We start from the raw sequence: 22,306 nt of genomic DNA, 5'->3' as shown, positions 1-22,306 counted from the left end.
AAAAAAAATTGTGCAAATAAAATACTCCAGGCTTTACAGCCTTTTCTTGAAAAGACTGTCCATTGTCTCTTCCAGTTTCTCTGCGGTTTCAAGATTCACCTCATCTGTTTTCCTCACAATGAAAGACGGACAGGGATACCGGGTTAACAGGCCAAGGACCCGACATTGCCTTCCAGTAAATGTAAAGCCAGGGCTGCGGGGGTATTCATGACTGCATTGGGGGGGGGGGGGGGGGGCTATGGGAGAAGCACAGCGTTGAGACCAAGAGTGGGAAGCACAGGGTCAGTCAGAGGGCAGTACCTGTTATCTGAATCAGATTCTATCACTGCCAACACGCTTTTACAAATGTTTCCAGGGCGTGTCTGAAGCCTCAAGACTGCAGTGTAGTTAGGGCCGTTTTCCAATCTCGTGTTAATAAGAGTTAGGCACAACAAAATGAACAAGTCTGGGTCCGTGTTTTGTTCATTACAAAGTATTATATTATTGTCACATGGAATCCAAAGCACCATCACATACAAAAACAACCTTCACATGCACCTGTTCATGTAGTCTTACTAGCTTATTGAAAGGTCTGCCTCAAGTGAAAACTGGGTTTTTTTTTTATTTACTGGCTTATAGAGCTACATTTAAAGAATCGATTAAGAGCTGCTGACAGCAAATACAATTCGTTTGGAAGATTGCAGAAGATTCTACAGAATCTTTAAAGAATGGATTAAGAACTGCAGACTGCAAACACAATTCATTCTGGAAGATTCTATAAGATTCGTCTTGCACTTTAAAGAATAGATTAGGAACTGCTGGCTGTAAATACAATTCATTTAGAAGACTGTAGAAGATTCAACATGGACTTTAAAGAACAGATTAAGAGCTGCAGGTTGAAAATACATTTCATTTTGGAAGATTCTAGAGCAATGGCCAGTCGATCGGAATCATCAGAACGATCTTTAGGAAATTTCTAGTCTATTGCGATGCCCACCATTCTGGATCAGTAGCTACCCTGGAATATTTTCTTGATGTAGTGTTTAAACTATTAGTATTAGTGTTAAACTATTAAAAATAACTGGAGACCACTGTTCCAAAAGATTCCATTTGCACTTCAAAGAATAAATTAAGAGCTGCAGCCTGAAAAAAAGTTCATTTCGGATGATTCTAGAACATTCCACTTGCATCAGGATGGAAGCATGTCATCACAGAAGATCAGAGATTATTCATAGTGGCTTTATATTCACTACCTTTCCTGTAAGAGTGGAAACAGCAGCCTTCTGGCTTGTGGTCATTTTGCAGTGTGTGACTTATCTAACCATGAGCCCCGTATTGCCTGTTTTCTTGGTACTCCTTGATTCAAACAAATACATCTGCTGGTAATAGGGTAATAAGGTGTTTATGTGGTGTATCTCAGCAATGTTTACAGTCAACGGAGTCAGGTTTCCTGGTGCAGTTTCCTTTAAATCTCAAAAGAATTTGCTTTCACAGCATTTCAACATGACCTCAAGCATGTTGGTCCATTAACTGCTCAAGCAGTTCATAAAGCACACATTTTAAGCAGTTACTTGTGGGTCCAAATCTATTCATGGCCTGTTACCTAAACAAAGGATGCACAGAATGGAAAGATTGACCCAGGCACAGCAAAATAAATGTGGATTTCAAAATGATATAACGTGCTAATTGATTTCATTGAAGTAAATTATAGATAAATTATTATTAGTCATTGTTTTGTGCCTTTGTCACATTCTCCTTTATGCTAGTGAGCTAATAAATTCCAGAAACCTTCTGATAGTAAGAATTCTAATCTGAAGGAATTACTGTTCCTAAAGTTGTTTAATATTATTGAGAAGTGTCTTCTCAGCTGGTAGTCAGTGAAGGCTTTTGAAAGGCTTGTTTTGTGTGTATAGTCAGCCCTCCATATCTGCTGGGGACTGATTCCGGGAATCCCTGCAGATACCAAAATCCCCAGATCGTCAGGGTCAGCTCCTATTCCACTCTGTCTCCCTTCGCTGTCTTATGTTCCAATCCCGCCTCCTCTCTTTTTGTAGTTCTGTAGATTTTGTTCCCTTAGTGGTTCATTGTTTTGTATGTTCGATTGTTGGAATACTGTGAAATTACATGCTAGATGTATGTCCTGCTTACCTGCCCCGTTTTTGGTAATTAGTCTTTGTTTATCTCCATTTACTTTTGACCCCTCGTGGTCTTTTTATTTTATAGTGTTTTCTTGTGTTTTTCTGTTTGTTTAATAAATCCCTGTTTGTCCCGTGAGCCGCCAGTGGGTCGTCCGTTTAAGAACATAAGAAATTTACAGACGAGAGGAGGCCATTCGGCCCATCAAGCTCGTTTGGGGAGAACTTAACTAAAAGCTCAGAGTTGTTAAAATCTTATCTAGCTCTGATTTAAAAGAACCCAGGGTTTTAGCTTGTGCTACACTAGCAGGAAGACTATTCCATACTCTACATGTTCTGTAAGGAAGTGCTTCCTCAGATTCATTTTAAAATGTTCTCCTGCTAATTTACACTTATGGCCACGAGTTCTAGTATTTAAACTAATATTGAAATAGCCATTAGGCTGATCAACATCCAGACCTTATTTCTGTTCCCCGCCTGCATGATGCCTCGTCTTCTCACCATACCCGCCCCGATTTCGTGATAGAATAAACCACTCACAAGGACGATCCCCAGGCTCCGGGACACCGCCCCCCCCGAAGTTCGGGTCATTCCAGGCCCACATAGAGGAGCTCCACACTCTTCAGGCCGTCTGGAAACGGCTATCCCTGACCCCAACCGTCCTCTGGTCACCATGGTTGCGCCAAGCCCTGACGGAAGCTGACAACCAACTTCTCCAGCTCTCTCCTGCATCTCCGGAGGAGGAGGTACATGGAGTGGAGAGGGTTTTTTGGCACCTGGTGGACCTGGCAGAGTCGCCTGAAGTACCTGACCCAGTCCGAGCCCTGCCCACACACACACACACACACACACACACACACACACACACACATGCACATATATATCTATCATTTGATCATTTGACTGCTTATCCTGGACAGGGCTGGGGGGGGAATGGCTGACGTGCCCCTGAGTAGAGGTCTTGGAACCAAAGCAGTGTTTTTCTAGTCATCCGACAAGATATCACTGACTTTTTAAACAACAGAAGAAATTATCGCATTTTTTTGTTGGGTTACTTTTATTTCGCAAATTTTATGATGTTAAATTGTGCATTCACTACCCAGACAAATGGGTTTAAATTGACAGGACCAAGGATCAGTAGCTAGACAGGCAAGGCTAATTATTTGGATTTTGACATCTAGCCAAAACCCATAGATGAAGTTGGCATAAAAAGTAATTAGAACCAGATCAGAACCAAAGTGGATTTTTTTCTAACTGGTATAAGTGGACAGAGAGCCCTTTGTTGACATCTGCATTTAATTGTGTGTGCCTTTAAAATAAAGAGATAATGCTGGCTTCCACATATATTTAACAAGATAATTAATGATCAAAGAACTGAAAATATATGGTATCATGGATGTTTTTTCATGAGTATGCGGGACAGCTGGTTTCATGCATTTGAATACATTCAATTAGAAATTTTCCTTTACTATTTAATATCTAGAAGTACTTTTTAACAAGAAAAGTGAAGCATGACAATGTCTGCTCCTGAATCAATTTTTTTCCCCGTAATTTTGATACAGATTGTTTTTTGGAAACCAGTAATTTTGTGAAGGAAGATTGATTATTTAATTGCCAGGTACTTTTGTGTCAATATACACCAATTATTATTAATATTATTATTATTATTATTATTATTATTATTATTATTATTATTTTAGCAGACCGGATCAGGCAGTGTCTCCTGGAGAAATTTGGGGTTAAGGGTCCTGCTCAAGGACCCTACAGTGAGATCATTCCATCAGCCACAGGATTCAAACTGGCAACCTTCCAGTGACAGGCACAGACTCTTCAAACATCAAACATAATGTTTAGGTGAGTGTCCCTGCTTAACACAACAATCAAAGAAGTATCATGTCAATATGGCTGGGTTTGTCCTTTGTAGACACATTATCGATAAGCAAGTTTTTGAGGCACATTTCTTCCATGATCAAAATAAATTCCTGAAGCATTCTGATGGACAGAAAGTTTTGATATTAATTCCCACTTTCTAAACCGTTACAAAGACATTTTTTATGTTTGGTGCTTCACAAAATGGTATTTAATCCCTTTTTTGTTTTGAAGCATGTGGTCCTGAGCTCCAGTATCGCTATCGCCTTTGATATCGGTGACTCCCCTTCTCTCCCCATCTTCCAATCTCGTCTTAAAACCACCTTCTTCTCCCAAGCATACTGCTTCCCTCCACCCGGTTTACTCCACGTTGATCCCTCTGTGTCCTCCTCACATCTTCCTTCATCCATGTCCCACTGAATGTATTCTGCTTTACTGCACTGCTCATCACTGCTTGCATCTTGCAGCCATTTTTGTCTTTGTCTGTTACTTTCTTGCTGTGTTCTGCATTATTGTATATTGTTAGTGTCCTTGGGTTTTGTAAAGCACTGAATGTGTTATTATTACTTTTATTCACCACGAACGTTAGGCAGTAATGCATTTTTCCTGGTAGCAGTGTTACATTTTGGAACTTATATACATATGGGGCACATAAATATGATGAATAGGGATGTATTAGGGTATGAAATAAAAAGGAGGTGAGCTTGAGAGAGAATGTAGAAACTTCCTGAGTAAGTGTGACATGTAAGTAAGTAGTGTGGTATTAAGGTGAAGGTAAGCAGATAGATACATTGGGGTAATGCAGTGTCTGGATGAAACACCAATCAACACTGAGATGGCATTGAGTTTTTGGCACCTTGACAGAAAAAGGTGATCGATGGCGTGGAAGGAGTCAAGGATGATACTTTCAGCTTTTCTGCTCTAAATTAGTGCAAATCCGAAGGGAAGCGGCACACAATGACCTTCACTGTAGACCGAAATACTCATAGAATCTTGGAGTGTGTTGATGACGACGGTGTAGGACTGCAATGGATATTGTGATCATGGACCCTGAGCGTGATTAAAACACTGAACTGAACCTGGGAGAGGCTGATCTTCCTCAGTTGTTTGAGAAAGGAGATGCACTGTTATGTCTTATCAAAGTTTGTAAGATTGTGTAAGACGGTGGTCCCCAGGCGTATGGAACATGGCTGACTTCTGTCCTGTAGGCTGAGTCATCATCACTGAACATGAGGCTGACCGGGAGGTTCAGATCTCAGTGTATTAAGCAGGGGCTCCAAAACTGTGGGGTGTGAACTTTGGGCGTTGCTAAAGAATTAGGAGGGGATTCAGAGATGATTCTGGATAAACAAAAAATAATTAAAATATTTGTTTTTACATTGAAATTTAAGATGCCGTAATTTAGGTGATTAGGTATTAGCAATTCTGGGGATTAAGTTTTTTCTTTTTAAGTTGAGTGATATGGCTGTGTAGTCATTCAGAAAGGAGGCGTTTTGTGGTTTTAAAGCCCGGAATGCTGATGTATGCTAAGGCAGGTAGGGGTGGTTAAAGGTGTTTTTGAGTGCCTGCGTATGGTGCTGGCGAGTAGCTCAGGCCTAGTAGCTTTCTTAACATATTGTTTTGGTGATAATGGGGTAATTAGAGTTAGGAGCTGAGAATGGGCTGGTCAGGCTGCTAGCTGTAGTCCGCTGCACTTCACACCTTGCATTTAACTTGTTTGATAGCAGAGATTCTGTAACTATTTTGAGATTCCAGTCGTTATTCTTTTTATAGCACGTGGTTGTTTGAGCAGCCTTCTGTGGAGACTCAAAAGACAAGGAGACTATACAAATGGGAGTCTGCCATCCAGAAGTATTCCTTCCCGTGTGGGAAGATGGCAGTTTCTAAGATGGCCGTATTCCACTATCCACCTGCAGAAGCTCACAGAGCTGGCTTTCCTTTTCCTTCCTCGCTTGGTTCCTTCCCAGCTCAGGCTTTAAGCTTTGCAAAGGGAAGACTTCTCCCGCCTGGTTGAGGCAATCGCTAGTTGTCAGCTGTGACCCACTGGCTCTTCTCAAGGCCAATGGTGAGGAAACCATGGCAACCTCTGGCCTGCGTGGTGCTGATCACCCCCTGCTGGTGGACGGTGGATTCTCAACAAACTGTTGCGTCCAAAGACAATCTATGGTGGAGAGTGGCTGGTCATGTTTTTCGGTAATCTTTTACCGTGAACTCCACCAGCTTTCACGGTTTACCACTGGGAGGCGCATAAATAAATATTTTCCAATGACACATGCATTTTCTTGCATTATGTTTTCAATCACTTTATTCTTTAACTTTCAAATAAATAAGGGGGAATTTGAGAATAAAGTCAAAGCAGATGTTGAGTCACGTTGTTATTATGAATATTGAATACACTGAAATGCGAACTCAGCAGAGCACATGTTAAAGTGGTACCAGTTCTTCTTTGTAGTGGCAGTAGGCAGATTCGATTTCTTTGTCACGTTTGTGTTTGACCTTGTTGTACTTCTCCCAGTCACCACTCTTCCAAGCTCAGCAGTGAACCAGGGCTTGTCTTGTTGTATTTATGCTTCTTATACAGTTGGCTTCAAAAAACTAAATTAAATAATCCAATGAGGAAGTTTTGCAAAATTTTCCCGAAAATGTATCCTATGGACCAAGTGAGTCTTGGAAATTTGCTTTTCAATTGTTACTAAGCAGAACCTGTAATATATGTAGAATTGCTACTAAATGTTGCTTAAGCTGTCTTTTTTTTTAAACTGGCTTATGAATGCCCTTCATTAAACAAACCACGAGTATCAATGTCTCGTGAAATTAATTCAGTTGGCTTCAGTTTTCGTTGAGCATATGATAACTTCAGTGTTTACAAACATCGAGACACACGGGAGAAGATGTTCCTTGTTTCTGACTTAAAATCTTTAAATCATCAACACATCTGCAAAAGCACAATGCAAGATTATGTTAATTAACACTGTTATTGCACCGCCATCAATTATGACTGCAGTTGCACATTATGTCTATTTCTGTATGGAATCAAATGGCCAAGCAGGGACAGTAAGGGACCTGCCTTAGTGCTGTTTACCCTGCCTGGCTTTAAGAAGCAAGCAAGTACAACCTGTCCAAACAGAAAGACATTACACCTCTAATTAAAGTCATTTGCTTTGTTTCCATGCCTCTAATTTAAGTCATTAGATGGTGATCATAAAGCCAGTTAATTACGTCATAGTCACACTAGTTCCACCCAAATAACTTCAGGTCTTTTTACATTTAGTGCATAAAAATACATAACAAAACGAAACAACTCCTATAATAAAATGTACAGAACTATAAAGTACTTCAAAAACCTTTTAATTGTTTCCAGAAAACAAAGACTTGTGAAACAAATAGAAATGTACAAACTCCCAGCTGACAAATGCAGCCTCTTAAGGTCACAGGTGTCGATATCATTTTCGAACACAATACAAACCATTTCGGAGATTACCATACTTAATACTTAATTCTATGGATTTAATACTAATAAATATTTGAAAAGCACATGCATCCCTACAAATGTATAAATTAAATTTCTTAGAACAAGAACACTGATAAAAAGACCCAGGTGCCACTTTTAAAATGTTGCTCTTCCTGCATTTAGGGTGAGTGCTCCTGTTCTTTAATTGCTGCAGACCGTGAGGTGTCTGTCCCCCCCCCCCTCGCCTTTTAGGCTTCGCTGCTGCACCCCTGGCTATGAGGTTCAGTCTGGAGAATGCTGAAGTGCGGTGCGTTTCAAGGCGTCGCCCTGTCTGCTGTTTAGCAGCTGCATGAACTCAAAGGCGAGGATCACCTTGGAGGTCTGCTTCCCCTTTACTCCTTTCCCATACCCTGTCCCAACATCGACTCCCATGGGAGCTGGAGTGTGAAGGTTGTATCAGGACCTCATGGATGCACAATATGAGGTCAAACCCTCTGACACGCAGCCCTGCCTCCGCAAGAATGTGGCGCGAAGCAGAAGCTCTGGAGACATCTGTTAAGGTCATTATGGGGACTCGGATACAACTGTTCCCCCAAGTCAAACACTGGCACCAGCAGACAGACCTGCTGATCTGGCACCAGCAGACAGATCTGCACTTGGAATGGGAGACAGCATCAGAAATAAAGATCCATCAACACAAGGCCAGGATTAGCAGATTGTTGCTCCCCCAAAAATTTGTACTCATTTAAAACTAGTTGACAGTCACTATCCAGCCTATTTATTTCTTGTTTAAATGCATTTCAAATTAGTAGATATAGCTATAGCTCTTTACATAGTACTAATATATATATATATATATATATATATATATATATATATATATATAAAAGAAACATTAAAATGAGTGGGATTTCAGCTACATATAAGTTTTAAAAAACATGAATGGCCACGCTTTCTTTTCCAGCTTATTTTTTTCCTATAGAGTATATTTTGTCGATTTTAATATGAGGAAGGTAATGATTGGTGGCCCGATACATTTCTTCCTGAAATAAGTTGATAGGGACAGGAAGAAAAAACAAACACAGCTCATTACAAAAAGGCATATTGTGGTGATGCCGACTTAAGTTGTGCTTCGCTCCTGCTCATCTTCATACTTCACGCAAAAGCTGAAGTCATTTCAGGCTGATGCCAAAGAGGTCTAGTCCAGCACTCAGCAAAGGGGCCCATGAAATGGACCCTTGTGCGTTTCTTTGGCAACTCCAGTGGCTGACAGGCACCTGTGTTGTTCATCAGTCATGCCTTGAAATGAGAAGGATTCAAACTCAGCTGTAATTGCCCTCAGTGGAGAAAAAAAAATACTTCAAAAAGGAACAAATATGTATTTTTTAAAAATATATGCGCATATTTTCTTACCATTTCATATATATATGCAGGGTCTGGTGCAGCACTGAGAAGATTTTGCAGAAATGCAAGCTATTTGTGGAAACGTCTACTGCAAGCACAGACGGGCTGGAACAGACCGACACGGCAAGCTGCCATAAGTGACACAGTAATGTCAGAGGATACAATGTCAACTGTCACCAAGGTGCCACTCCTGGCCAAACACTGTGGAGATCATCTTTCACTGGGAAGCCCTTGAAGTGAGTCATTCCGGTCAGCCCACAGAGTTAAACGTTTCCTCACCATCATTCAATTGGTCATACAAACACCACATTTACAAAGGACCTCTCACAATCAGCGTGACCAACTTTCCGTAATGTAGGCATCTCTGTACATATATTAGTTATGCATTGTTGAAGAATTCTACCCATTTGTTCAGCTGCCTCTGTTCAAGCAGCTAAAATTAGACATTAAATTCCATATTACTGCCCCTCCGCTGCATAGCTACCGGTTTTTGAAATTGCTTTCGTGCAGGGCAGTTGTCGATTTACAGGGCATTTATGGTACTGCATGCTGCTCATTATATTTCCCTCACATGCTGCTTTTAGATGCACATATTAAGATCCAACATTCAACACAACAGAAATTAATTTAGAATGATTTCGACGTCTAAAGGCAACACAAACATGACTCACAGAAAAAGAAGCAGGAAAAATTCAGTCCTGAGCTGTAAAACTTACTGAGGGCAGCTGTCCTCAGAGGACTTTGTCCTTTCTATCGGGGCAAACCGTTCGAAGGTGGCAAAAATAGCTAATATCCAAAGGTTGCTCAAAGTTGCACATTTCATTTCCTGCTCTCCAAAAAAACAGGCAACAAATGCCTGGGGATTAAAAGGATGGTTAAAATGCATAGAATCCCATTTGTTATCTGAACAAAAGGATTCCTTCCCCAGCTTTCTTTTGTATGGACTCACAGCTGGAAAAGCATTTACTACCATGCATGGCGGTACTCACTCCCATACAGAAACAGTTGCTGCCTACAAAGGAAATGGTTTTATAAACTGTCCGGCCAAAAAAGAAGTCGTCATTTGAATTTATATCAGCAAATACTTAAGAGCCAATGACTGGATCATTATTACAGCCCAGCAACGTTATGCAACAATAAAGTGAAGTCAGCCGAGTACCTGAATGGCCAGGTTACACCTCCATCCATCAGCAATGGATTCTTTCTTCCCTGTTGGCATGGACATATTCCAGGACAAGAATGCCAAGATTCATTGGGTTCGAATTGTCAAATGGAGTGGTTCTGGGAGTATGAGGAATCATTTTCACGTATGAATTGGTGACCACAGAGTTGTGACCTTAACCTCATTGAAGGTCTTTGGGATGTGCTGAAGGTGGCTTTATGGAGGTTCAACTCACTTGTCAATACAGGATCTCGGTGAGAAATGAATGCAAATCTGGATGAAATTAAAGGGGGAGATGTTGCAAAAGTCTGTGGAAACAATGCCATGATAAATGTGTGCTATAATCAAAGCTAAAGGCGGTCAAAACGAAAAATTCAAATAGCGACTTTCTTTTTGGCCGGGCAGTGTATATAGTCAAATTATGTGAAGTGATTTAACAGACCAAACTATACCTTATCAAAACATTCTACAAATGAATGACAAAATGACTCCTTAAAGAAACATGACAAACTCCAGTGATGATTTAATCATCTGTATTTCAATCTGTAATTCAGAAACTGGTTTTGGCTGTAGGAAACACAGTGCTAATACACATACACCTCCAAAAGGCAGAACATTATGAATATTAAAACCATATTTAAAGATGTGCGAACTGCCATCATTGTCATCATTTTTCCAAACATAAAAATGCTACAACAATAATTAACAATGGACGTATTACTGAAGAACGAGACCATGTCCTGGTTAAAAAAGGCAGAGCGTTAAAATAAGGCAGTAAAAAAAGGCATTGGTAACAGATGTAAAAATTCATTCAATGTTTTGGAACACCAAAGGCATAAATAAACCAAAATCACTTGACAAGTACATATTAAATAATAGAAGATTTTAGCACCAAATTAATTCTCAGTTTCATCAGTGCATTTGGTGATGGAAATGCTTTAAAATTATGCACTGGGATGTTGTTTTGTTCCTATATTTACTCTGATAAAACAGGTTTTACAAACATCTTCAGTGAGAGGGGCCGGTTTTAGAAGAAAAGGGCTTGACCCAGTCCAGTTCATTAATCAGTAACGTCAGCCACTTGGCTTTTGTTGTTTTAATTGGACCTGATTTTGTTGTACAATTTCTGTGTTAAACACACTGCTCAGCAGAATGATTACGCAATAAAAAAAAATAATATACAGTTCAAAACTGGAAGAACTGGATTTACCATGCAACACCCCCACAGATTTTTTTATATTACTTTCTCTTTCAATATATCCAATTTGATGTTCAGCAGCAAAACAATATCAATATAACTATGTGCTGTATAAAAAAAAATCTACAGTACCATTTTGAGGTATATGCCTGTAGACTTGTTCATGTGCATGATGTGATAGCTTCAGAAGTATATTTTTAAACATGTTACCTGTACCGTTGTGATAACAGAGATTCAATGCCCGATTCCCATGCTTTGCATCATGTAACATTTCTGCTGAAATAAAATTCAATAGCTAATTTGCAAAACATCCCACCCAGGTTTCTAGACATCAAATCCTTTTCCATTCACTTTTACAGTTATTAGCTGTAAACCTCAAAGAAACTGCACATTTCCCCTGTAGTGAAATACCTTAACGTATTTCAAAAATTCAAAACAAGACTGGTATTAAAAAAAAAAAAAACACATTCATTGTGGTTTTAGAGCCACTGAATAATGCTTCATTGGAAGAGGACGGTTGAAAAACTCGGCAGCAGTTCTTCACTTGAGTTACGGAGGCAGCACCTAGACAGAAATAAAAAAAGAAAAAAAGAAATTATTTTTCTAATACAGCAAGAGGTTAGAAAAAATGTGTGTGCACTAGGATTTAGGTAATTGGGGAACCCAGGTCTGAATGATCATGTTATGCAGTTCTTCGTTCTACCACTAGCAAAGAGCATCTGAAGTCAACATAGAAAAGGTGGATGAGAGGACAAAAACAACAACAAAAAAAATCTTTCTATTGTTATCATTATGGATTATGCTGTTATTGTTATGGATTAAGCTGCTATTAGAGAATCCTGGCTGCACAAAGCCACGTGAAACACGCAGTGAGAGCTGCCCCATTTTTAACACCAGCAGTGTTTCCATAGCGTCAGGAGCTGGAAGCCATCACCTCGAGCACATGAGAGACTTGGCAAGAGCGTCTCACTGCAAAAGGCACCAAGAGAGCCTGCGGATCGCATGCAGGCCGTAATAATGTTCTCGGAGAGAAGCTGGGTTAAATTTAGAAACTCACCTCTCCCATTGATCCAGAGCACATGCCAAAGGCAGAGTTACTACGGTGTGCACAAAAACCAGAAGGAAGGTAGAAAGGTTAACAATCCAGAGGGCAGAACAGGGCGTCTTTACCTGCTGCTTCAATGCCGAAGACCTTTCAGAAGTTCTTGAAGATTTCGAGGTCCTTGGGATGTACCGGAGCCTCCTTTTTCCACTCATCTTCAGGATATGCATCAAAGTTTGACGTGTCTCCGTCATGGGTTACTTTTGGGACTATTGGAGGCTAAGGCATTGGCAAAAACTGTCAATCTCATGCAGAACATGCATGGAGATATTTCAGCATGAGGCACATAAAAATACCTGTACCTAAAAATAAAATGTAGGTACATTTACCTTTCATTAACTGTAGCAATAGGCTACCATAAATATACACTGGAAGAGGAAGAGCGGTATTAAAATGTATTCAGTTCGATGTTTTTAATAATGCTAGTTTTACAAAATACTGCTGTGGAGTGCAAGTCAGCCAAGGTTAGTGCCCTCCTCTAGGTCAGGCATTTTAAATTAGATTTCCTTTAATGTCCCATGCGGCTCTTGAGCGATTCTCACCTTCAGCTTCCGCAGTGGCACGCCCTCCCAGTCTATAGATTTGAACCATCTGTGTTTTTTCACATCATCCGCTCCGTTCTGGAAGACAAAGTTTCACCGTCGAAGGTGAGACGGACTATTCCCTTAGCCACTGCCTGCCTAATATTCCCTGTGTTACTTAAAAAAACTGCACCATTCTCTTAGATAAATGTTGCCTGTTAGCAATATGTCACGCTTGCCAAGTCACAGGGCTTGGGGAAGCCTCCACATTAGCCTGTGTAAATACAGCTGTTATCGCCAATTCTGCACACTCGACTTGCGCTTGGGGGCCAACTCCAGGGAAATTTTGTTTTCCCTACCTCTACAGAGATCACCTTCCTGGTGATGAGATACGACAACACTAATACAAACACAAAGCAGTTCAGCTGAGAAACTGGGATCATTTCCCCCAGGGAAACCCAGAAAAAGCTAGGCAAATACTACACTCTGGTTAACACACAAGGACCTGTCAATGTCTCTGTGACTCATGGTGACTGAGAAAACTCAACGTCTTCAATGAAAATTCAAGACAGCTCACAGTACTGTACAGTACTGTATAATAAAGTACAATGTACTTTATTATTATTGTATATAATGTTGGTACTGTGTGTAATTTATCAATTTCCATATGTATACACATGAAAATCACGGGACATATGTGGTCCGTGAAAGGTTGCCTATTATCCACGGTTTCAGCTATCCACAGTAGGTCTTGGAAAGCATCACCTACAGATAGGAGCGACTACTGTATACCCGCAGTAGTCCAGTGTTCTAGTGTAGCACTACATCCTAAAAATAAAACTCAAACTCTAAGAGAAGACTAGGTTTCCCAGGGTGGGGTGAACTCAGGTGCACTTCCAGTTGCTTCCACCAGGATCTTTTTACGGATCCTTACGCAAGCCTGTGCTATGTTTTCTTCTCTTGTTCCAAAGTACACCACTGACTCCAGTGCCCCACCCTTGGCACATGTGACTCAGCCGAAAAGACTGTATGTTGTTCTGGCTCCTCAAGTCACATTCTGTTTCGTTCTGCTCACTCAGATATCCCACAATTTTACCAATCAAATACTATTTTAAAACTTACATTTACATTATTATGCAACATCAACAGGAGCAACTACATTCATCTTTCTTGTGATTCTTTTCCTAAATGAGCCGTCTGCCCAAAAGTCGAAACTCACTTCCCAAGAACCCTTGATTTGGATCTTTTTTTGACAGTGACATCAAATTACAGCCGAGTATCTACTTGGGGAGCAATGTAGGAAGTGCTTATACCCAGCGTTTTGCTGTGATGCATTTGTTACATGGGGTGGCATCTTCGATGTCTCTGCTTCATCGGCTGCCAGTACAGTCTGTGAAGTACGCTCTACTCTCAGGAAAAATATAGTAAGACTTAAAACCACGAGTCATGCCAATCTGTGATGTAAGAGAAATCACAAAGTGATTCATTCTAGCATATGGTTTCTGTTTAACATGTCGAGAAAAATTTATCAAAGCTTGGACTCAATTCATATGTAGATGGGCTTGGTAAAACTTTATTCTAGATTCTCTGAAAAGGAGAATCCAGTAATATTTTCTCCTGAAATATCTGGATGTTGTGAATCCATCTGCATCTGAATTTATGAACCTCCTGTATGGAGATTTCAGGCAGGCCAACTATCCATCCACTTTCTTCTGCAAGCTATCCCACCAATTCTCCATACTCATCACCTTGTGATGGAAGAATCCTCAGTAGATACAGCAGGCAAATCTAGATGCAGACTCTCAGAAAGCACAACTAAGTTCTGTAGGAGGAACATGGGGGGAACAAGGAGAAACTGGGCTTATGGCAGCAGATAACACCTCAAAAACAGGATTGGGTGTAAAATATGTACCTACAGGTGTCAGCTGGATGTACAGATACAAAAATGTTGCTACCAAGATAGTCCAGAGCAAAGTCAGACATGAGGGAAATAGATAGATAAATACTTTGTTTAGCAGACTCTTATCTAACATGATGATTAAGTAAGGTAGGTAGTAAACAACCAACATGTCACATTGCCAAGTAAGCACCTAGGGTGAGTTGAGTTTTGAGGTGTTTAAGCTTGAGGGACTGTGATGACAAGATATGCATGGGAATCTTTCAATTACTCTAATGTAGTTTTGGTCTTTTCTCATGTACATATAAACCGCACAGTTACAGTATTTATATTAATAACGAATGGATTTTTTTTGTTAAAAAAAAAAAAGAACTGGTTGTGGCAAAAAAAGCAGCCCTTACCTTCATATTCCCAAGCCTTCTCGCTCTATCAACAACCAGAAACTTCTTGATTAGATCTCTTGAGAAGGAAAAAAAAAATATTTCAGATAATTAAAAAACTGCCATCAAATGAAACTATGAAGTGCGATTCTTTCAACACCAAACTAAATAGACTAAAATCCAAAATAGACCAAGACAGGAACTCGGAAAATGACAAATTTTCTGCTTTGGGTAAAAAGTGAACTTCTTGCTGATTTACCAAAGGTAATCTTGAAACATATTTTATAAATAGCAGAGTTTAAAACGGTCACAAACTACCTTTGAAAAACATAATCTGAGCAAAGTGAAGACAGAAGTGAACCAGTGGCAGCATGCTACAGGACTCAAGACTACGCTGTTAGTGTCGTCTTCTGGAAGGCATAGCAAGACGGCTCTTAAATCGAAACCTTGACCCTGCACCCGTCCAGCTTTAGCGTATAGGACACGGAAGCTGCCTGTGATATTTCTTTAGCAGTTCATTTTCACATCAAGCCCATGTTTTATTCAATTCCACAGCTTTAGTGCAAGAGCTTCAGCAGTTTGCATTGTGCATTTTCAATGTCAATAAGGAGTTCACGCTGAAACTTTATGAGCTTCTCAGCAACAACAGAACAGAAATTCCCACATCAGCTACTATATTAGGTGCCCTTTCACCCGATAAAAAAAAAAAAAAAAACGATGATAGGCATGATAACCAAGAGAACCATGCGGAAATCAAACATGAAATAGGAACTTCATTTGGGAAATGGCATGCTATCATCTACATTACATGCAGAGAATTACTTTAAGACGTATAATACCAAGTATGATTTTTGTTTTTAAATTGTTTTTGCACTGCAAGTTATAATGTACAACAAAACTCATTGAATCTATGCTACTGTGATAACACACATCGCTTTGCACACAATCCAGAATATATGCAGTATTACACTGTTTTGTACTTCACCCAAAATAGGGGATTATTGGTGTAAAATGAGTGCTGATACTTCAATTGTCTGCATCTCCTACTGCCCAGACAGACAACAGACATAGGTAGGATTCAACAGAAACTGGTTTTCCGATATTTAGACTTGGACATTTGCTGACCCTAAGTAATAATTTTTTGCCACTGCATTACACTGTGGCACTGAAAATGAAAGCAAACACAGTCATATCTCTCTTTCATAATGCATAAATTTATCTTCCCTGATACTGCTGTCCAACAGTATAAAAGCAGTCATATATTCTTTAAAGAAAGAGAGATTTTTACGTACAGTGTAATGAAATAATGTACACATCATCCTTTATGTGCTCTGTTCCAAATCTAATTTGGAATCTTGTAGCTGATCTGTCTGGTCTTGCTATTGATCATCTATACAAAGCAGCTTAAATCTACTTAAAGCCCATAATCTCCATTGCATTTCCAATAATGCAAGGAGAAGTGAAAGTGCTGAATGTGATGTTTTCCTCTACTTTCTGAAAGACAATGCATTCAGCTGTTCTGAAATTTTACTCATCATTTGGGCAAGATTAAATATAAATACCAGGTTCATCTCATGCATAAGAAATACATAAAGCGCATACACAACATCATAAAAACTGACAGCTTTACATGCACACAGTAATCACACAGAGAGAGAGATAAAAGACTTGCTTCTTAAATCCTTAGATGTGATTTTCAGAGTAATCAGCAACTTACTTGACATAGAAATCCAAGTGCCGGGGGAATTCCAGCTTACCAGCAAGGATTTTCTGATAAATGCCAAATGGATTGTCATCAAAGAATGGTGGATACCTTTAGAGAAGAAAAAAATAACAAGGCAAGCCAAATTATCATACACAAGCAATGCTATCCACAGCAGTCAAGATTTTGATCATTGCTTCAATCTTACTTCTCAACAACTGGGAGACGACAATTGTAAGACAGTTATCTATCAGAATTCCAGCTAAGTCTTAATATTTAATGTGGTTTTCAATGTTAAAAATGGCATCTTATAAAAAAAAAACCTATGAAACACAAATCCATGAAATTTCAAGACTCCAGTCATGAAGCTTTAGTTTAGTGGAGTGTCATTGTCTGCTGTTACCTTCTCTCTTACCCAAAACCTCCTTTGTTTCAACAAAGTCTGCAGCTATGGTGGAAAGCTTATGAATCTATTAATTATGCCAAAAGATTTCCCAGAATATTCACTTCCCGCACAAGCTATGCAAGTCATAATTCTGCTTCATTATATATATAAGTAGTAAGAATCTTCTTTCTTACTGTTCCTACCTAAAAAAATTTCCTCATGAATGCATGTTAAATAATATTCGCATACTTGAATACTAGGAATCCAAGAATAATCCAATACAATTAAGTGTTCCAGGGTGACAAAATGAAATGTGATACCAAATGCCAATTTCACAAAAAGTCCCTCCCAGCAAAAACACGATCCTTACTCTATTAAAACACCACCAAAAGTGGTGTAAATCCTCTGCTGGAAATCTGAATACTTAAAGGAGCGAGTGCAGAAAAAAGTTAAAGAATTGCCTTCCTGTGTTTTATAACTTCAGGGTAAGTTCTCCTTTCTTGTCTGGTTATTCTAATGCATTTTGCAGGTTAAGGTCAGTAGGATAGGAACCTACGGATTCTTCTGAGAACCAGAACCCTTATTATCCCAACAACCACATGACTGGGCAAAGGTTTAAGGGAGAAAGACAGAAACCACAACAGTCAGACGAGTCCCACATCATCCTGCTACTTCACTGGGGGCATTAGAGACTTGAAAGGCAGCTGGTAACAGTTAAAACGATGGAGAAAATGGCTACTGGCAAGTTCAGAGTAGCTAGCATACCTATAAGCTGCTTATAAAGTAGTATGTGACAGACAAGTATAGCTAATCTGGATGAAGCTGAGGCTCCAGACTGCTGTTGTATTGCCTACCATACCTGGCAAGCTGACAGTTGCTGTATTAGCAGCACCTCTGGTTATGTAACAGCTGCCATGAGTTTATATAACACCTGAGACATGGCCAGGATTACGGCACGGCAGTGTTGGATGATTAATGGTCATCGATACTTTTTTGATACTATTAGGATAGCAGTACAATCTTTACCAAAAGTGGCCATGGTGGATGTGGGTTTCAGAATTTCCTTTGAAACACGAGGTAGCGATAAGAAAACAGTTAACAGTTGAATTTCTTTATTCCTCACTGTGAAATACACAGATGAGCCAATAAACTTTCAGAAGAGCAACATAAATCAAATGGAGCAAAAAGAACAGCATAAACAGCCGGTGAACTCTGTCAGTAGAATACGAGCATACGCACTATTTCGATTAAGGGCCTGCTTCTATCCAGAAGGTGAGGAGTCAAGAAAAATTCTTTCGATTTTAAACGCTCTGGAAACCCCCACCGGTGATGCAGATACACGGTTACATAATACTGCAGAGTATTCATCGCAGAGGCTGGAGGTTCACGTTAACTGGGAGTCGGGGAAGATGGTCTCCATCTACAAACAAGCGTCGCCACACCTTTGAATGAAGCACACTGTCTTAAGCTCATTGGGCCTCTGGGCTCAAAGGGCCATTTGATTTGGCTCTTGAAAGCTCACTTCTGTAGTTGCAGCCAGGGGCAAAGAAGGACATTCATTATAGGAGTGGTCACTTCAAAGGGGCACCCGATTCACTGCAGAATGACAGGGAGGGTGGCGGGCTTTCTCCGTCCCTTTCATGGATGTTAGACACCGCCTTCAAATATACGGAGTACTTTGTTTTCCTCGGCTTGCTTCAGACAACATGACACTTCATCGGAAAACAACTTAAAGCCCCGGATTGGCCAGTAGATTATATCATAGTACATTTCAAGAGCCCGCGGAGTTCTGGCCGTATACTTTCAGCTGAAGTTTCTCACGCTGGTGCTGAAATCCTCCACTAGGCATTTTATTTGCTCTCAAAGAAAGGCATGGAAAGAAAAACGACCGTCCTGTTTGACCGTTTCTGAGATCTGGCCAATGGGGGGTGCAGGCCAACATTAACCCCCCCTCTGGTCCTGCCATTCACGCACGGGTCACACTTATGAAAAAGTGGTGGGGGAGGTGTCCATGGGTGCCGGGTGTCCCTGTGGAGAAGGGCTCTAGAATGATGCTCTGGACCAAAGGTCAACAGACCAAAATCCTCTGACTGGGGCACTGATCGTCAATATACTTGATATACTTTGAAGACTGAAGAAATCTAAGATCTAAGGCAGACAGAAATACTTCATTTAGCATAAGGTAAAGCTTGGCAATGCACTTAACATGCAGCAAACAGGTCCAACAAGCAGCAACATTCTTTCTCTGTGCAGTTTATTACTGACCAATAATCTGAATACAAGGATTTATAGGGGGAATTAATAGATATGTGGAGAGGGACACAGCGGTTACTTGTATTTGCAAGCAAAGGGCGATGTCTTTGCCTTCTGTAACCACAGCAACAGTTTACCCAGTTTTTCTTCTAATATAGCACTGTGAATTACTGCAGCCGTAAAACTACCACATTTTTTTTTTTATTGTATATAACGCTTAAGCAATCCAAACGATGTGTGCAGTACAGTGACCTGTCCACCACGTTTGCACAGTCTCCACATCAAAAGACCTAAGACTGCCCTCCACTGGACAGATAAATCTATCACCATAAATACTCAATGGGCCTGCAGCACAGCATCCCCTACCATGCATGGAGAGCTGTAAATGTAATAGAAAAGCTACTTATAAAAGTAAGGGATCAATAAATTTCATATAATCTAATCAAAAATGACCGGCATGCGCCTTTAAATCAAAATTATTATTAGAAGAAAGTGCTCATAACTGTTGTTTACTCTGAAGCATGCGAGGTTCCAACACACTGCCCTCTTAGGATGGATCTCAAGGACCACCACCTATTTTGTGAGCATTTGTAAGCCCTTTTCTTAAAGGTTACACATTGCCACTTGCTAAAAATAGAGTGAATTAATATATTTATTTACCATATATTCTTTAAGTGTTTTATTATTCACTCATTTTCTTAACAGAGTTAAAGCATGCAGATATTCTTTGTGAATTTCAAACCACCCTCCAGTAGGGAGCGCTACAGAAATGGGACTAAAGCACTGAGGCGAGGCATTTTCATGCTGGTAAGAACTACCCAGGAAAGAGCTGAGCTTGGTACTAAATTTCTCAGTCTTACTATAAGGTGCTGAACATATTTTCATCCTGACTGCAACATGGGCGTTAGATGGAGATAACATGGGAGCTGCTGTTTCCCTTGAAGATCCTGATCTCCTGCGGCTTCCTCCAGGGCTTTTCAGATTTTTATAAACTGATAGCCGCCAATAAGCCCTCGGGCACACATGAGAAACTGAGAAAGTCAAACTGCTGAAGCTGCATGTATTCTGATGTTTCCTGTAGCACAAGAACTTAAATCGACATGCTGTAGTCCAAGACAAAAAGCCGGGGATATCAACGGCCCACCTGGGTGCGAAAACACTAAAGAAAAACATCCAGGCAGAACCAAAGCCACTGTGACTCAGTTTTGCAGTATTTTTCCAGTCAGGCTATTTGAACGGAACGAAGCTCTGAGAGAAACCCCATGGTGGACCACCTCAGGGAGTAGCTGATGCTCACAGCACTTTTCAGAGAGACTGAGCTCTCCAGAGACACTGAAAGGGTTTCTCCTGTGCAGTGCCACTCTCACTGCGACCCTGCCAAGGGAGTTCCACGAGCAGCAGACACCAACTCTCGTGTGGACACAGTGCTCCTACCAGTCAAATAAACTTACGGAAGCATCTGGATGATGTCCTACCATCACAAATACAGCACACTATGAAACACAGACCTTCTCGTTACTAATGGGGACCTATTATCAAAGAGAACATTGTAGCTGTAGATATTTTGTTCATGGTCCAATGTGAAGCAATGACTATTAATATCCACGCTGAGAGTACCAGGGAGGTAAAGAAGCAGACACGCATTACAGATGCGGTGAGGTGGTGACTTACCCAGAGAGCATCTCAAAGACGAGGACCCCCAGAGCCCACCAGTCCACCGCTCGGCCGTGACCTTTGCTCTGAATCACCTCGGGCGCCAGGTACTCTGGGGTACCACAGAGTGTCCAGGTCCTGTGCAGGCATGAAAAGAGGGCTGTAGACACATGGCACACTGAGTCGCTAATCTATAAACCAAAAACAAGAAAACTATATTATCTGGCACTAATCATTGTTCCAGAGGCATTTTTAAAAAGTGGACTTAAACACTGAAGGGAGCCGTCTTCGTTTGACGATGCTGTTACAAAGCTTTTGTAGGCAACCAGGCTGATCTTGATATGTATTACGTGGGAGTGTTTTTATGAATATTTTCCATTTCCAGGCTTTTGGGGCTGATGGAAGTTTCAAGCTGGATCAGGGGTCTGCAATGGCAATCGATGAAACTGGGCGAAATTAGGACAGCTTTACACCCTGAGCATGTAAAATACGTAGCTTCTTGGCAAAAGAAATTGCAATAGAATTTTAAATTAAAGGCTTGAAATTGCTTAGCATCTGAGTCAGCAAATCATCTGGTTTCAGGAGCCCAGTCATGAGAACCCAGCAATCCAGTTGAATGTTTTACTCAGAATTCTTATTTTCTGCATCAGTAAAGGTTCTCAAATAATATGAACTCACAGTTATTCAATCAGTACAAACACCTTAGATGCTGCACAGTAGCTACGATACAAGGAAGCTGGAAACAGAATTATAGTTTGACTCGTTTTTTAAAAGCCATTTGCTTCACTTGGTGCTGAGTGGATTAGCTGCTCACGCCATCGCTCAGCTGCGGCTGTAGCATTCAGCAGGACATGTGCTTCAGCTGCGGCTGTGGACAGGATATTACAGGAAATGGGAGAGAAGTGGGGAACCACAGTAGGGAGACGAGGCTACAAGATAATTGGTATTGGACAGTATATCACCGGCAACAATGGCATGGTTATGAACGACCTGGTGCTAAACTGGTTATCTGTTTAACGTAGACTTGCCTGGTAGCATCATAGGAAGGCTACAGGGAGCAAAAGGTAGCAGGATAAAAGCCGGGGCCAAAGCATTTGTACTTTGCGCTCTTTGTGTAACACATTAGGCCTGGAAGGCATGACATTGTCCTCCTTGAAGTAGTGAGAACTTCTCCACAGGTGTTTGCCATACGGCAAGCGTGTAAAACATCCACCC

General features: G+C 40.5%; 1 protein-coding gene across 3 annotated transcripts in view; it reads right to left on the bottom strand.

Moving 5' to 3' along the window:
• Nucleotides 1-10,518: 10,518 nt before the first annotated feature.
• The window catches only part of prkx (protein kinase X-linked), a 29,524-nt gene continuing 17,736 nt past the window's right edge, over nt 10,519-22,306 (bottom strand). For 2 of the 3 annotated variants that reach the window (XM_048977993.1, XM_048977994.1), the window contains 6 exons: nt 21,110-21,229; nt 16,816-16,911; nt 15,120-15,177; nt 12,843-12,920; nt 12,369-12,519; nt 10,519-11,762 (listed from right to left, as the gene is read on the bottom strand). In XM_048977993.1, coding sequence (XP_048833950.1) covers nt 12,394-12,519; nt 12,843-12,920; nt 15,120-15,177; nt 16,816-16,911; nt 21,110-21,229 — 478 coding nt within the window. In that variant the 3' untranslated portion in view covers nt 10,519-11,762; nt 12,369-12,393. Of the gene's footprint in view, nt 11,763-12,368; nt 12,520-12,842; nt 12,921-14,134; nt 14,226-14,569; nt 14,644-15,119; nt 15,178-16,815; nt 16,912-21,109; nt 21,230-22,306 lie in introns of those variants that run through there. The other variant, XR_007382722.1, reaches the window with a different exon arrangement.

Source organism: Brienomyrus brachyistius, chromosome 16, assembly GCF_023856365.1.
Source record: "Brienomyrus brachyistius isolate T26 chromosome 16, BBRACH_0.4, whole genome shotgun sequence".
Lineage (NCBI taxonomy): Eukaryota > Metazoa > Chordata > Actinopteri > Osteoglossiformes > Mormyridae > Brienomyrus > Brienomyrus brachyistius.
This window is presented reverse-complemented; position numbering and strand designations above follow the sequence as displayed.